Genomic DNA, 14,094 nt, shown 5'->3' on the forward strand with positions numbered 1-14,094 from the left:
GAGATGACATACATGGTTTGTAAAAATTTAGTTGCTGGGAGGACTTTTCTGAATGCTTAGAAAGGTATTCTGTTTCATTAAAGTTACTTATCCTTGGCATACAATTATGCATTCCTTACTTGTAATATTTTGTACACCTACTCTGTGCTGGGCCTTTTACCTGGTTCTGGGGATATAAAGATTTAAAGAGAATTACTAGCTGTGGGTTTCTGCACTGGGGATGAAAAGCAATGTTTAATACTAGCTCCAGATGTGATTAGAGGTATAATTGATGTATCTGGTGTGCTACGATTGTAATCGATTCTGCTTGGGGAAGTGATTTGAGGAAGACTTTATTGAGAAGGTGATATTTGAATTAGGTCTAAGAGGATACATAAAAGTTTGTGAGGCAGAAGAGAGAGGCCAGCATTCTGGTCGAGGGAGCAATGGAAGTACATGTCAATTTATGAGTATCATGAACAGTTTGATATGAGGAGGAAAGAAATAGGAATTGAAGAAAGCAGTAGCTGAAATGTGGCAGCCTTTCTCCTGCAGGTAGTTGAGAACTGATTAATTATTTGGATAGAGGAGTAGCATAAGCAACTTAATGCTTTAGAAAGATGGCTTTGGCTCTAGAGGGAATGCATTACAAAGGGAGGAACAGGAGGACAGGAAACGGATCAACACTTGTTATGAAGTGTTTCCTTTTAGCACAGGAGTGAATGGACAGGAAGTACCAGATTAGTTGAGACTTGTAAGAGGGAGAACCATGCAGTTGTGGTAATCTACTGGGATTTGAAGGAATGAAGGATAAGTGAGATTTTAGTATGAGAGCCAGCATGGACATTAAGTACATGAGAGAATCAGTGCAGAAAGAGGAGTGTTAACTTTTTCTCCCATGAAGAAGATGAGAGTTTGGCATAGTATGGGTTGAATTCAAAGCACCCACATTTGAGTCTAGAACTCAGTTCAGTGGAGGTGGTACTGCAGATCTGAGGATCATCAGCACAGAGATGTGAAGACATGGAAGAAATCAGCATTTCTCAGAGTGTGTAAGGAGCAAGTCAGGGCCAGAGCCCTGAGCATCATTTATTTTTAGGTAGCAAATGGAAGAAGAGGAAGTAGAGAAGGCTGAGAGTGAGGAGGAGGAGGGGAAGGGAGGTTAGAATATACTGCAGGGATTTGAAGATGGAGGGTATGATCTGTCCCAACATGGTTAGCACGCCACCAGGCATCTTAGTACCCCACTGGACATGTTAGCACCTCACTGGAAATGCTAGCACTTCATTGATGTGTTAGCATCCTACTGGACACAGATTGGGTAAATGCACTAACAGTTACTGCTCACACTCACAGGGATTTCTGTTAAGGTGAAGTGAGAAACAATAATTATAAAGAAACTCGAGATGTGAATGAATAAGGCCCAGCTGAGTTACAACCGGCCATAACACAATTCAAATGGATTCCTTCCATTTCACTCACCATTCCCACTCATCTTCTACTCCCTTTTGTCCCACGCTGAAATTGTCCTGGCCAAGGAGAAACATCTGGGACTCCTTGCTTCCTCCATTTTAAGCAGAGGTCTAGGTTTTGTGTAAAGGCAAAGAATCCAGTTTGTTATCTTTGAAGCAACTGAGCTGAGAAAGAAAGATTAAAATGATCGTTGATGGTGTCTCTTTGGGAGAAAACTCTTTCTCCACCTTTCCCGACTCTCTTCGGTCAGTTACATACAGGTTTCTTTAGAAAATTAATTCTGAGCTTTTGTTTAAACTGGGAGATTCTTCATTTCGGGTTTATTCTTAAAAGGTAATGATGATTAGGGAAAGTCATGGTTGTCCAAGGGAACTATCAAAGGTTGTCACCCCTGGAATGCTGTTTGCAGAGAGCGTGAGACCGAGCTCTTCTTCTTTTGAAAAGGCTGCCCTGGAAATGACTTTCACCTTGCCATCGGTCAGGGCATTGTTGGTGAAAACAGTGCCAGCTTGTCTTCCAGGAAAACAATATTAGTTGTTTGACTCAATTAGAAAAATCTTGTGTCTCTGGATTTTTTTTCGTGGGGCTAAAGCAGTCTTTTTTCACTGAAGGAAACGGTGGCCCCCATTGAAGCTCTAATTGAAAAGCATCTGAGTCCCTTACAAGTTCAGATTCTTTAGGTAGAATTAAACAAGTCTTGCTTATGCTGAGAATTTAGGGAAAAAAGTCCATTGAAAGTTACTGAATTCTTCGTGTGAGCTAATGAAAGATGGCATTTTGGAGAAGAGCTGAGATGTGGCTCACCACCCTGTGAAGTGTGAGAACTACTTGTATGAATTACATATGTTATCACTCAGGTGGAGCGTGTGATCAGCCCACCGAGAGGTGGACTCTCAGGGTTCCCCAACACTCTGAGGGTCCAGAGCTCTCAGAGACCAGTTACTTCTCAGTTTTCTAAGAATTTTAGTAATTGGATTATGTTCCAAATGACTCTCATTCAGAAAGTAATGATGCTCTTGGAAAGTTTGAATTTAGGATTCGAGACTCAAGGCCATTAAAAACCTATCTGTTAGTAACTGGAGTCTCTCTGTTGATCTTCCTCATGGGCTGGCTTTTAAAACCGATTTTGTCAAACATTTCAGCACTCTCGATGGAAGTTAACTTCAGTACAGTCATATTGTAATCAACAGGGATACCACAAGGCTGATCCATCTTTTTTCCTACTTCTCTAATAAGTATATTATATGATCATGGAAATTAGATGATGGGAGTAGCAGGTGAATCTGGAGCTCAGTGGTAGATAAATGTGGGGAGCTATACCCGTGTCATTCCTGTGGCTTTGAGCTCAGAGAGTTAAGGTAAATATATGTGAGGTATTTACTGTCCCTACGGCAGTGTGCTTCTGAACAGAGTTACTTTCCATATGACTATTTTCTTAGCAGTCTTCTTTTTAGTTTTGGTGATTTTAAGTATCAGTGATTGCTCTTGTACAGGTTTTTAATTTTATTTATTTTTTTAAGATTTTATTTATTAATTCATGATAGACATCGAGAGAGAGAGGTAGAGACACAGGCAGAGGGAGAAGCAGGCTCCATGCCGGGAGCCCGACGCGGGACTCGATCCCGGGACTCCAGGATTACGCCCTGGGCCAAAGGCAGGCGCTAAACCGCTGAGCCACCCAGGGATCCCCAGGTTTTTAATTTTAATGAAGAATATTAGTTTCTTCTTTATCTCCAGCTAAAGGAGTTTTGCATTTTTTATATTTCTTGTTATCCTGTTCTTTTGAAAGTTATCATTACTTAAAGAAATAAAGATGACCTTTCTTTTATTGTACAGACTTAAGGATTGTAGCTAATTTCCATTGGAGTCTCCATTCTGGAGACCCATGAGCAAGGTAGCATTCTGGTAAAATAAAAAAAAAAAATGAAGCTTCGAAAAATTGATTCAAACTGATCATGTATATATATATGGCATGTGACTATGGCAAGGTTCCTCATTTAAAATATCTGAATATGCTCATATCCCAGATTACTTAGATTTACTTCTAAAACTTCTGAAAATATAAAATATTGTATATGTACACATTAATGCATATATATATATACACATATGCACACACTTCATTGCCTGGTACAGAGTGTTCTGTTTCTCATTACTCATAATTGCTATTTAGAGCATATGTTGTGAAGATATTGAAGATACTTCTGGGTCTCATTAATCAATGCTCTAAATGCTAATCTCTGCTGTCCAGTTAACTCAAAGAAAACTCACCCCTCCCCTGCTTTTGCCAGGGATTGGTCTGTTGATGAATCTGCTGACTAAAACCTTAAAAGAACAGTGGCGGACCTGGGTAGGTCTTGCCACCTTCTCTGCAGATGTACATTCTAGGCAGTGAATTTTCTTCCTGCTTTGCAGGCCATTGGAGAGAAAAGAGCTGCTCCAGATTCTGGCAAGAAGCCCAAGACTCCAAAGAAAAAGAAAAAGAAAGACCCCAACGAGCCCCAGAAGCCAGTGTCTGCATATGCCCTGTTTTTCAGGGACACACAGGCTGCAATTAAAGGGCAAAACCCCAATGCAACCTTTGGAGAGGTCTCAAAAATCGTCGCATCTATGTGGGATAGCCTTGGGGAAGAGCAAAAGCAGGTGAGGTGAAGAAGATCCAGCACACGTCTGTATATGAAAAGGTTTCCAGAGTATTTCATACACCTTTTTTTTTCTTTTTTTAAAAAAGATTTTATTTATTTGAGAGAGAATGTGAGGGGGGTAAGGTGGGCAGAGGGGTTGAGAGAAGCAGGCTCAGGGCTCCATCCCAGGACTCTAGGATTGTGCCCTGAGCCGAAAGTAGATGCTTCACCGACTGAGCCACCCAGGCTCCCCTCATACTTTTTCTGAGTGAACTTTCACTTAATCTGACTATTTCTCATCAGGACCTTTCTAAGCTATGGAATTTAGAAACACAGTTGTATAAATCCAAGCCCCTCCCAGCTATATAGATTTCTCTGCCCCCCATCTTAAGAGTATGTGTTCAGAACCCATTCAGAGGAGAAATGGGGAAATTTGGGCAGCATCCTGCACACATGAACTTTTGAAGATCATCTTTTCATTTTAAATAATGAGGAATTTGCCCTCTTTATTCAGAAAGGGCACTACAAAGGGATTAGGTCCATCCCCCACCCCTTGCCTTTTCTTTGATCATCTGTCTGGACCCTTGTGCTGTCCTGGTGGGTTTCCAAACTTTGAAGACCAACCCTCCCCCCCCCCCGCCCCCCCACGAGTCTCATTATTGTGACTGGGCATTTGAAATTTTATTCCAAATTCATTTGAAAGCTCGACCATATGAGAGGTATGGGGAGACTAGCCAAGCTGGTGGGAGATAACTTCCTTAGGGGCCTTGACTCCTGGGCCTCCCCTTGGGGTCCTCCGCACAAATGAAGAGGAAGAAGGGGTTCCTTGCTCCTTGCATGAAACTCCCAATGACCATTTGTAGGAGTGGACGTTATATGTCCTCAGTCAGGACATATATTACCTATCTTAGTAATAAAATAGAATAACCATCTCAGGAATGAAACGTGGAAGAAAACTCTTGATTTTTCTTTACAAATCATGACCTCATTCCTACTAGCTTGGGATGATGCAGCTATAGAACTTGCCCATTTGCTGTGAGCTTATTGTTTTATGTGGCACAGTGATTTTCTGCCCCAGAAATGTAATCCTCAGGGACTGGCAAACTGCTACATCTTTTAACTCTGGAGAGAAAGATGGTTGCGCTTTGGTCTAACACACAGCCATCAGACACCATTAAGAAAAGGAAGCGCACATCACGTTTAACAAATTGGGATTTGTTTATGTAACTCATTGACCTCACTAATGGAAATTTCTTATCTTTTAACTATTTCTGGCTTTTTTTTTTTCTTCAAAAGAAAACCAAGGTGTTTTCATCTTTTTCTCTTGTGTTTTAACACACCGTACCTGTTGTTGGTTTTTTAATCCTCTGATTCAGTGCCAGTGAGAAATATGGATAAGGGAAAGAAGACACTGATGGAGAAACTCGTGATTTTCTGTAATTTGAACCATTTGTAGCCAATTTGACTCTTCTTGCAACCTTATCTGCTGCCTGAGCATGAGGCCCTCAGCTGTTTCTCTCAAGGCATTTGTGCTACAACCGGAAATCTTTTTTCATTTATAATCGTAAACATCAAAATTGTGCTCCCAGTGGGGATAGCAGGGTTTTAATATTTCTGTGTGTGAGTGTGTGTGTGTGTGTGTTCATATTTAAAACTCAAAGCCACAGAGACCAGTGATTTAGGTGAGTTATGTTGTGACCTCATTTGTGCAGCCGTCATTTTGTGGCTGAGAATTTGTATGCTAGAGGTGGTGCTAATTGTGGTCTTTTTTATAGGTTTATAAACGGAAAACAGAAGCTGCCAAAAAGGAATACCTGAAGGCCTTGGCTGCATACCGGGCCAGCCTCGTTTCAAAGGTAAACCTGTGCAGGGAAAGCCAGTCTCTGAGTCACCATGTTGAAAACAAGCACCCTCCATCCCCCCCAACACACCAAGCATTGAAAACATAAAGGCAGCTCCCTTTGGAGTTGACCCAAAAAAGGGATCTTGAACAACTCATAAACCTAACTTGTTTCCATTAGAGGTGACCACAGTGATGGCACACACAAAAAATAGGAGTTAGTTTAAGCTGCTGAGTCTCCAATGTTTCCAGAAGATTCACTGCTGTCTCTTTCTGTGTGTTGAAACTATTTAACAAACACCAATATGAAAGACAAATCTTCAGTAGCCTCTTATTTTTACTCTTTGTCCGGGATTGAGATCTGTGAGAATGTCCTCTATTTCAACTGGGGGTTGTTTGGTCCTATTTGGGACATCCTATCATAAATTCTCCAATTTATTGTATTACTGTAATAGGGGATGTTGCATTTTGACCAAACTGTTCCACATCATATAAATAAATAAACCTCATGATTATTTAAAATAAAATTATGCTCCAAGTACTTAAAAAAAAAGACATGTATATGTATTATACATAGAGTATAAAATGGACCCTGATGTATTATAAAATGCGCCAGTATCCCAAAGCAAATGTCAGCCTAGATTATTATTACCTTGATCCAAAAGGAGCATGAGCTATTAGGTTATATTTTAACATTTAATTAACTTTGTCTTTAGCCTTCCTAGAATTTAGAGAGGCTTTGGGGAGAATAATTTGAACTAATGTTTTTGTTCTTGATGTATTTCCTCTGGCAACTGGGGATCCCATTCCATTGTCATGCTTATTGCCTCAAGTACCACATTGGGCTACGGGGCATCATCCCTGTTGCTGGCAAAGCCATTTAAACAGAGTTTAATTCCTTTTTTTCTCTCTTCACCTGAGCTCTTTCTTTATATTAAGATCTACCCCTGGCAGCTGCTCAAGTCAGATCAGGAGAGGTCCTTTTTTTTTTTTTCCTGTCAGCAGTGAGGACACTTTCCCCTTCATTAGAAACAGAAACATTCATCAGGTCAATAGCAAAACCTTTTTCTGAGATGCTGAAAGACACACATTATAAGATGTACCAGTTCTGGCCTCAGATTTGCATATTGGCAGCAAATGGCCAGATGTGTGGGCTACAGATGTTAAGAATGGAGGTATATAGTTGGCTGATTAGATAGGGTGACACAAATAGAGGAACAGTGTGCGTGTACTTCCTAAGTGGATCATTTATTCATTCATTTACCCAGAAGTAGGAATAGGTGATCTTGGTGCATTAGAGCATGAAATATTGACCACACATGGATTTCAGCCAAGAGCCAGTATCTCAAAAGGCACTCGGGAAAGAGCAACCACGATTGGGCTAATTGAGCCTATGACTGATATGGAAGGGATACCTTTAAAAGTTATACACTGGGTACCAGAATCGGGATTCAAAAGTATCACCAAATGGAATTCAGCGGTTCCTGAAAACCAAGAGGATAGAATTTTAAAGAGTTTTAAATTGAAAAGGATGAAAAAGAAAAGAAAAGAAAAGAAAAGAAAAGAAAAGAAAAGAAAAGAAAAGAAAAGAAAAGAAAAGAAAAGAAAAGAAAAGGATGTTTGTTGGGGGGCTTTTGGTTTTTTTGTTTTGTTTTGTTTTGTTTTCATTAAGTTAGTGTAGTTTGAGAGCATCCTTAATTGATACTCAGAGCCCTGGCAGGTAACTAAAATAGTCCTTGAAGCATAAGCGCAAAGTAATTTCAGTCTGAGCCAAAAGTGTAAAATAGCTTCTAATGTGGTGATCTCACAGGAAGTAGAATCTAATTGTACAGTGTGATGATTAGACCACATCTGAAGAATTGGTTCCATTCTGGAGCCCATGATTTAAAGAGAGATGGTAACCAACAGAAAGCCCATCTGGAGGGTTGCCTCCATGATGGTGAGGACTGAAAATCAGACCATATTCAAATAATTAAATGGATCAGGGATACAAGGATTCGAGGGCATGTGATCTTGGTCCTCAAGTGAAGGGCCATCATGTGGGAAGCCTAAGTTTGAACTCTGTGCCCCAGATAGAAGATCTCATCCATTAAGTGAGGTCTCATCCAGGAGGTGAGGTCTCGTCCAAGAGGTAAGGTCTTGTCCAAGCAGTGAGGTCATAGGCAGCAAAATTTCAGCCTTCATTAGAATCATAAATAGGGTTGCATTATATTTGCACTTAACTTATGCCCCTACATTCAGAGCCTAGGCCCCTTCTCTTAAAATGTGTCTCTGCTATTACTTTTAATCTTCCCAACAACCAACAAAAATTAGTAAGAGCTTAATATTAAAACATAAGGGAGTAAATGGAGCAGGCAAGCAGGGCCTCTTTCCACTCATCTGCTCATTTCTATTTGCTTCTAGGGTGGCATCTTAAGGGCACACTGGGGTGATTGCCCAGGGGCCTAAATGTGGACTTCCATAGTAGTTTCATCCTTAAGACTACCTGGGTAATTTTTAACATTAGAGTATATAAGAATTATTTTCATGTTTGTACGGATGACCCTGTGTATTTTACCTGATGGGTGATTTAACTTTTTTTAAAGGTGATCAGTGAGTCTTTACAGGGTTTCTTCCTACCTTAGACTTAAAATGTACCCCTCCAGTAGGAATGCAATCCCACCAAACCTCTGCACAAAACCATCGCTGTCCACCGATAGATGGTGCTTCCCAAAGATAGTGTGTTCAAACAGAAGCCATCAACAATGGCTTCTCCTACATGAAGTGATTTTCAATACAAGATCACCCTTCAGTTTCCTTCTAATGGTAGATTTTTTAAATGTGAGTAATAAAAACCTGGAAATAAATAGTATCCTTGAAGAGAGTGACTATCAGCTGGATGCCTCCAAGGTGCTCCCACTAACCCCCTCCCAAAGCACCCAATTTTATGAAGAATAAGAGAAAAAAAATAGAGCAATCATGGCAATCATTGTTGTATGAGTAAAAGTTTTTATTTTTGTGGAGATAATTATAATTATTTAAAAATAAATAATTATTTTTAGCACAGAATTAATAGGTCATTTCTCTCTATGTTAAGCCTCAAATCAGATCACTTGTTTATCTTATGACAGCTTATTCATCAGCCAAGTGTTGAAATCTGGAGATCTTTGAAAATATTGGATAAACTAAAACTTTTCTTAGGTTGTAAAATACTCTCATTTAGTATCTCTGAGGAATTCAGTTACATTTTTCTTATATTCAGGTGAGCACTTGTTATACACAGCCATGTAAGTACAGAGCCTTGATGTTTTTGAGTAGTGGTTTTCTGGTCACAGTAATTGTTAATTCATGAAAATTGCTAACATTTACTAAATGCTTCTGTGGGCCAGGCACTATTCTAAATTCTTAACAAACATGAGTTAGTTTAATTCTCGCAACCTCTGTATAAGGCAAAAGCCATAAAACCCCATTTTATGGGTAAGGAAACTGAGGAACAGATGGGTGTATTAACTTGTCCAGAGTCACAGAGTTGTTAAGTGGTAGAGTGGGATTTGAACTCAGGCAGTTGCTACTCTGTTGTCTTTCAATATGATTCTTAGTGATGAGAGTTAGCTCAGACTTAACTGCTGAAGACATGTTGTTCTTGAACATGTGTATCAGTTACCTTTGCTACATCATGCTGTGTAACAACCATCCCCAAAGCCCAGTGACTTAAACAGAACAGCATTTACCTCAGAGGGGGCCAGGGAACTGGCCCAGGCCCGGCCAACCTCCATGCAGACCAACGAGCAGGGCCAGAATCCACTAGTCCTGCTCGTTGGTCTGCATGGAGGTTGGCCGGGCCTGGGCTTGTTCACGTATGTGGCAGTTAGCTGGCTGGCTTTTGAGTGGTGACTGGGCCACGTGCCCCTTTATCTCGCACATGGTGATGGCAGATTCCCAGAGCGACTGCAAGAGCTCAGGGCCAGCCCAGATCCCAGGAGTAGGGAATTTGATGCTACCTCTGGGGGAGGGGAAGCTAAAAAGTCACATGACAAGAGACTCTAGTACAGGGAAGAACGAATTTTGGCAGTCGCTTTTTAAAATCCATTTACAATACTTAAAAACATTTAAATAACAACCAGTCCTTGGGTATCTTAATATTTGGGGATTTTCTCCTCCACGATGCAGGCTGCTGCTGAATCCGCAGAAGCCCAGACCATCCGCTCTGTCCAGCAGACCCTGGCGTCCACCAATCTGACATCCTCGCTCCTCCTCAACCCTCCGCTGTCACAACACGGAACCGTGTCAGCCTCCCCTCAGACTCTCCAACAATCACTCCCTAGGTCGATCGCCCCCAAACCCCTAACCATGAGACTCCCCATGAACCAGATTGTCACATCGGTCACCATCGCAGCCAACATGCCATCGAACATTGGGGCCCCGCTGATAAGCTCCATGGGAACGACCCTGGTGGGCTCAACGTCCTCCACCCAAGTAAGCCCTTCCGTGCAAACCCAACAGCATCAGCTGCAGCAGCTGCAGCAGCAGCAGCAGCAGCAGCAACAACAGCAGCAGCAGCAGATGCAGCAGATGCAGCAGCAGCAACTGCAGCAGCACCAGATGCATCAGCAGATCCAGCAGCAGATGCAACAACAGCATTTCCAGCACCACATGCAGCAGCACCTGCAGCAGCAGCAGCATCTCCAGCAGCAGATCAGCCAGCAGCAGCAGCTGCAGCAGCAGCTGCAGCAGCACATCCAGCTGCAGCAGCTGCAGCACCTGCAGCACCCGTCCCAGCCTTCGCCCCGGCAGCACTCCCCCGCCACCTCCCAGATGACATCGCCCCTCCCCGCCATCGGGAGCCCCCAGCCGGCCTCCCAGCAGCACCAGTCGCAAATACAGGCCCAGACACAGACTCAAGTACTGTCACAGGTCAGTATTTTCTGAAGACGGCCCGCGGCGGGCAGGTGCAGGTGCATTCAGAGGCGGGCGCCCGGAGGAGGCGGTGGAGGAGGGCTTGCCCGCCGTCCGCCGCAGCCTGTAAGTTGCTGTTGGCGATGCCGAAATGTGTAACAGATCACATGGTCCTCTCAAGTGTCTATTAGATAGGCAATAAGAACACAGTGTAGCTGAGTACCATCTCCTAGCTGACTATAAATCACTTTGTTCCTAAACAAGAGAAGCTGTGCTCTTTTATGTGATGCCTTTTTTTTATTTATTCAGGCTATATACCTACAATATGTGAATCAAACCGTTTAATGAATCCTGGGACATACTGAGGACTGTAACCTGGCCTCTCTGAGTCATAGAAAATGGCCTTATTTCCCCAGAAGTGAATAAACCACACTTCGAGGCTATTCGAACTTCCGGAGCCCTAAAAATAAAAAGCACAGTCGTAATTACCTGAAATACGGAGATCCAGTTTCATACAAACATTTGTATGACGTGAATAGTTGATGGCATTTTTTTGTCATGAAAAAAAAAAATAATGTAAATCACAGACTTTTGCCAAAGCTCTTATTTTTTTTCCTAAATCTCTCCAGAAAAGAAAAAAAAAAATGCAAGTGATTAGATTCCATTACTGACTCATTTCCACTTTTTTTAACCCATGACTTCTCCAAATCAAACCACAGTATATGTTGTAACGATATCTATGGCCACTGTTAGCCCATCATACTCATTCCAATTAGAAGAAAAGAATGTGAATATTATATTCTGTGTTTTGAGTGACAAGTTTCGAAAAATAAAAACACTGTATTTTTAAAAAGGGAAATGCACTTAAATGAAAACAGTTATTACAAAAAGTTAAGATTTAAAAAAAAATGCAAGAGTTTTTATTATGATGTGATACCGGTAGAATATTTAAAAGACGCACCACATCTGAATAATCAATGTAAATATTTTCTTTCAAAGTTGTAAGTTTTCATATCATGTGTTGTAAAGTTTTCATAAACGAGGCTTTAACGTAAACACTGGTGACATAAACCATTCATTGCTACGTTGCTTATTGTGTTTTTATGCTGTTTTATACTTTTTTATGAGTTATGATAGCAGCAATTAAGTTGTTTGTATTTTGCTTAACTAAAACAAAAATGCTTTTATCTTGCTATAGAATAAACACATTTCAGTAAAAACCGTGGACTGTATTTTGATGCAACAACCAGGAAAATGTTCACTTTTCAAATAAAATGATATGTCAAATTTCACTTTGGGTTCCTTGAATACGTATATGATGGGAAAAGACGCCACATACACACCAGCTTTTACTCGGGCCAAAGCATCATCCTCTGTGTTCATTTGGAAATAGGATGTTCATTGCTAAGAATTTGGATTGTATGGCCCAAGCCCAGGACCTCTTAAAAAAATCAGAAATATTTTTTTAATGATCCTTTTGTTAAGATGCAAGTGGCAAGGTAAGTACAGAGGAAGAAGCAATTGTCTTCTGTTTGGGGCTAGAACTAGCCGGCATTGTGTTGTTATTGCTATTAAAAAGGACGGTGAAAATAATTATTTCAGTGTTCATTTCTTCCCCCCCTTTTCTTGCTCTGTAGTGGCTCCTCTTTGAGAACAGTGTGACCACTATCCCCAGTTGTCTTGCATGATTAATTACAGCATCTGTCCTGTCAGAAGCTATAATGAAGAGGTCTTGATAAAAATTGCAAATTACCACTGGCAACAGTCTTAAACTGCTTATGATAAAATGAAAATTAAAAACAGCAAGTGTCAACCCTGACCAGAATCCTAATCTGGCAAAAATGAAGGTGTGGGTTATGGTGTCCATAGCTCCCGTGTGCAAGGCATTCAGAAATAATGGGATATAGATTCCTCAAAGTTGTTGTTGTATTTCAAAGAATATTTACTGTATGTTGTGGGCTATGAATAATGAATTTGGCTTTCAATATTTCATAATCCTCTCGTACTCTGTATTATGTACAAATATTGAACAGCAAGAGATTCTAATTATAAATTTATAGATTTCTTGCTGCAGAAAAATTTATGTCTAAATTGAAGCTTTTCATAAGATGTATTAGTTGACAGGTATCAGTGTTCAAACAGTCTTAGAATGATGCCTAATCACATCTACAAGGAGGCAATTGTGTTCCACAAAGAAATGATCTGCTTGCCTCAGACCCATCAGAAGCCGAGCTGATGGTAAGAGATTTTCTGTGAATTGAAACTAACATTACATAACAATAAGAACCATTTTATATTCTGTTGTGAAACCTTTAGACAAATGTCTTCAAAATTAATTGCTAAACTACATGTGACAGTAATTGTGTATTAGTTCTGTCATTGTCATTTTGAAAACCCATGAAGTATTGCTTGGAAAAAAATGTCACTAGTGATAAGACTTAATTGCAAGCGAAGTCTGTTTTCAACTGTTTGCGGTTAGAGGCAGGTGTTGTAACATCTCTTAAATGATTTTATAAATCTTGGGTTTTATCACATTTGATTAAATGCTGCTAAGCCGCTGACGGTCAATTTCAAGGGAAAAAAAATAGTTTAATTACTACAGTTTAAGAAAATTAATCATCAGGCAAAACTGTATGTTTAAAATGTCAAAAGGCTTGAATCATGAAAACAATTCTCCAACCCTGTCACCAGATTATGTTTCTCAGGATTCGCCAAAGCATATTATGAATCAACTTGCATTTCAGTGTATACATGGGACTGATTCCTATTCCTGAGACCATCAGTAAGTACCTGCTGTACTTCTTTTTTTGTTGTTACAGGTCAGAAATAAGTCAGGGCAATGAAAAATAGGCATGAGAAATGTCGTATCTGATTAGTGGGCTTTCTAAATGGTGTAACTACCTTTCCTCTTAAATGGTCTCGAGACATTAACAAAGCGCCGGTGGACCGCCCACCTCTACCGAGCACACCTTTCCTCTCCCCCTGCCTGGTGCCCATTATTTTATTACTCCGGCTAAACATGTTCCCTTTTTTGCATTAACCTGTACTGCCGTATGACGGAGGAGCATAAGGAGTTTTCATTTTTAGCTGACACGGGGTCATTAGTTCTCAACTCAAAGAGCAAAAGCTTAAATGCCTTCGTGCAGCATAATTTCTGCCATATATTACCACCTGACGGAGGTTTGAAGGCGTTCTGGACAGATGGATTAATATCTCAAGTTTAAGTAGAAGTCCTCCGCTGTGTCCATTCAGCAGGCTTCAGACCTCTGAATGGTTTCTTTCCCGTAACTCACTTCATGGAGC

At 40.7% G+C, this 14,094-nt stretch overlaps 1 protein-coding gene across 8 annotated transcripts in view; it reads left to right on the plus strand.

Moving 5' to 3' along the window:
• TOX3 (TOX high mobility group box family member 3) overlaps window positions 1-12,083 on the plus strand; it is a 105,844-nt gene extending 93,761 nt beyond the window's left edge. For 6 of the 8 annotated variants that reach the window (XM_077898447.1, XM_077898448.1, XM_077898441.1 and 3 more), the window contains exons 5-8: window positions 3,868-4,095; window positions 5,852-5,932; window positions 10,066-10,809; window positions 11,101-12,083. In XM_077898447.1, coding sequence (XP_077754573.1) covers window positions 3,868-4,095; window positions 5,852-5,932; window positions 10,066-10,809; window positions 11,101-11,136 — 1,089 coding nt within the window. In that variant the 3' untranslated portion in view covers window positions 11,137-12,083. Of the gene's footprint in view, window positions 1-3,867; window positions 4,096-5,851; window positions 5,933-10,065 lie in introns of all 8 variants that reach the window. The other 2 variants (XM_077898445.1, XM_077898446.1) reach the window with 1 other exon arrangement.
• The last annotated feature ends 2,011 nt before the right edge of the window (window positions 12,084-14,094 follow it).

The sequence above is a fragment of the Canis aureus genome, chromosome 5 (genome assembly GCF_053574225.1).
Source record: "Canis aureus isolate CA01 chromosome 5, VMU_Caureus_v.1.0, whole genome shotgun sequence".
NCBI classification, from domain to species: Eukaryota; Metazoa; Chordata; class Mammalia; order Carnivora; family Canidae; genus Canis; species Canis aureus.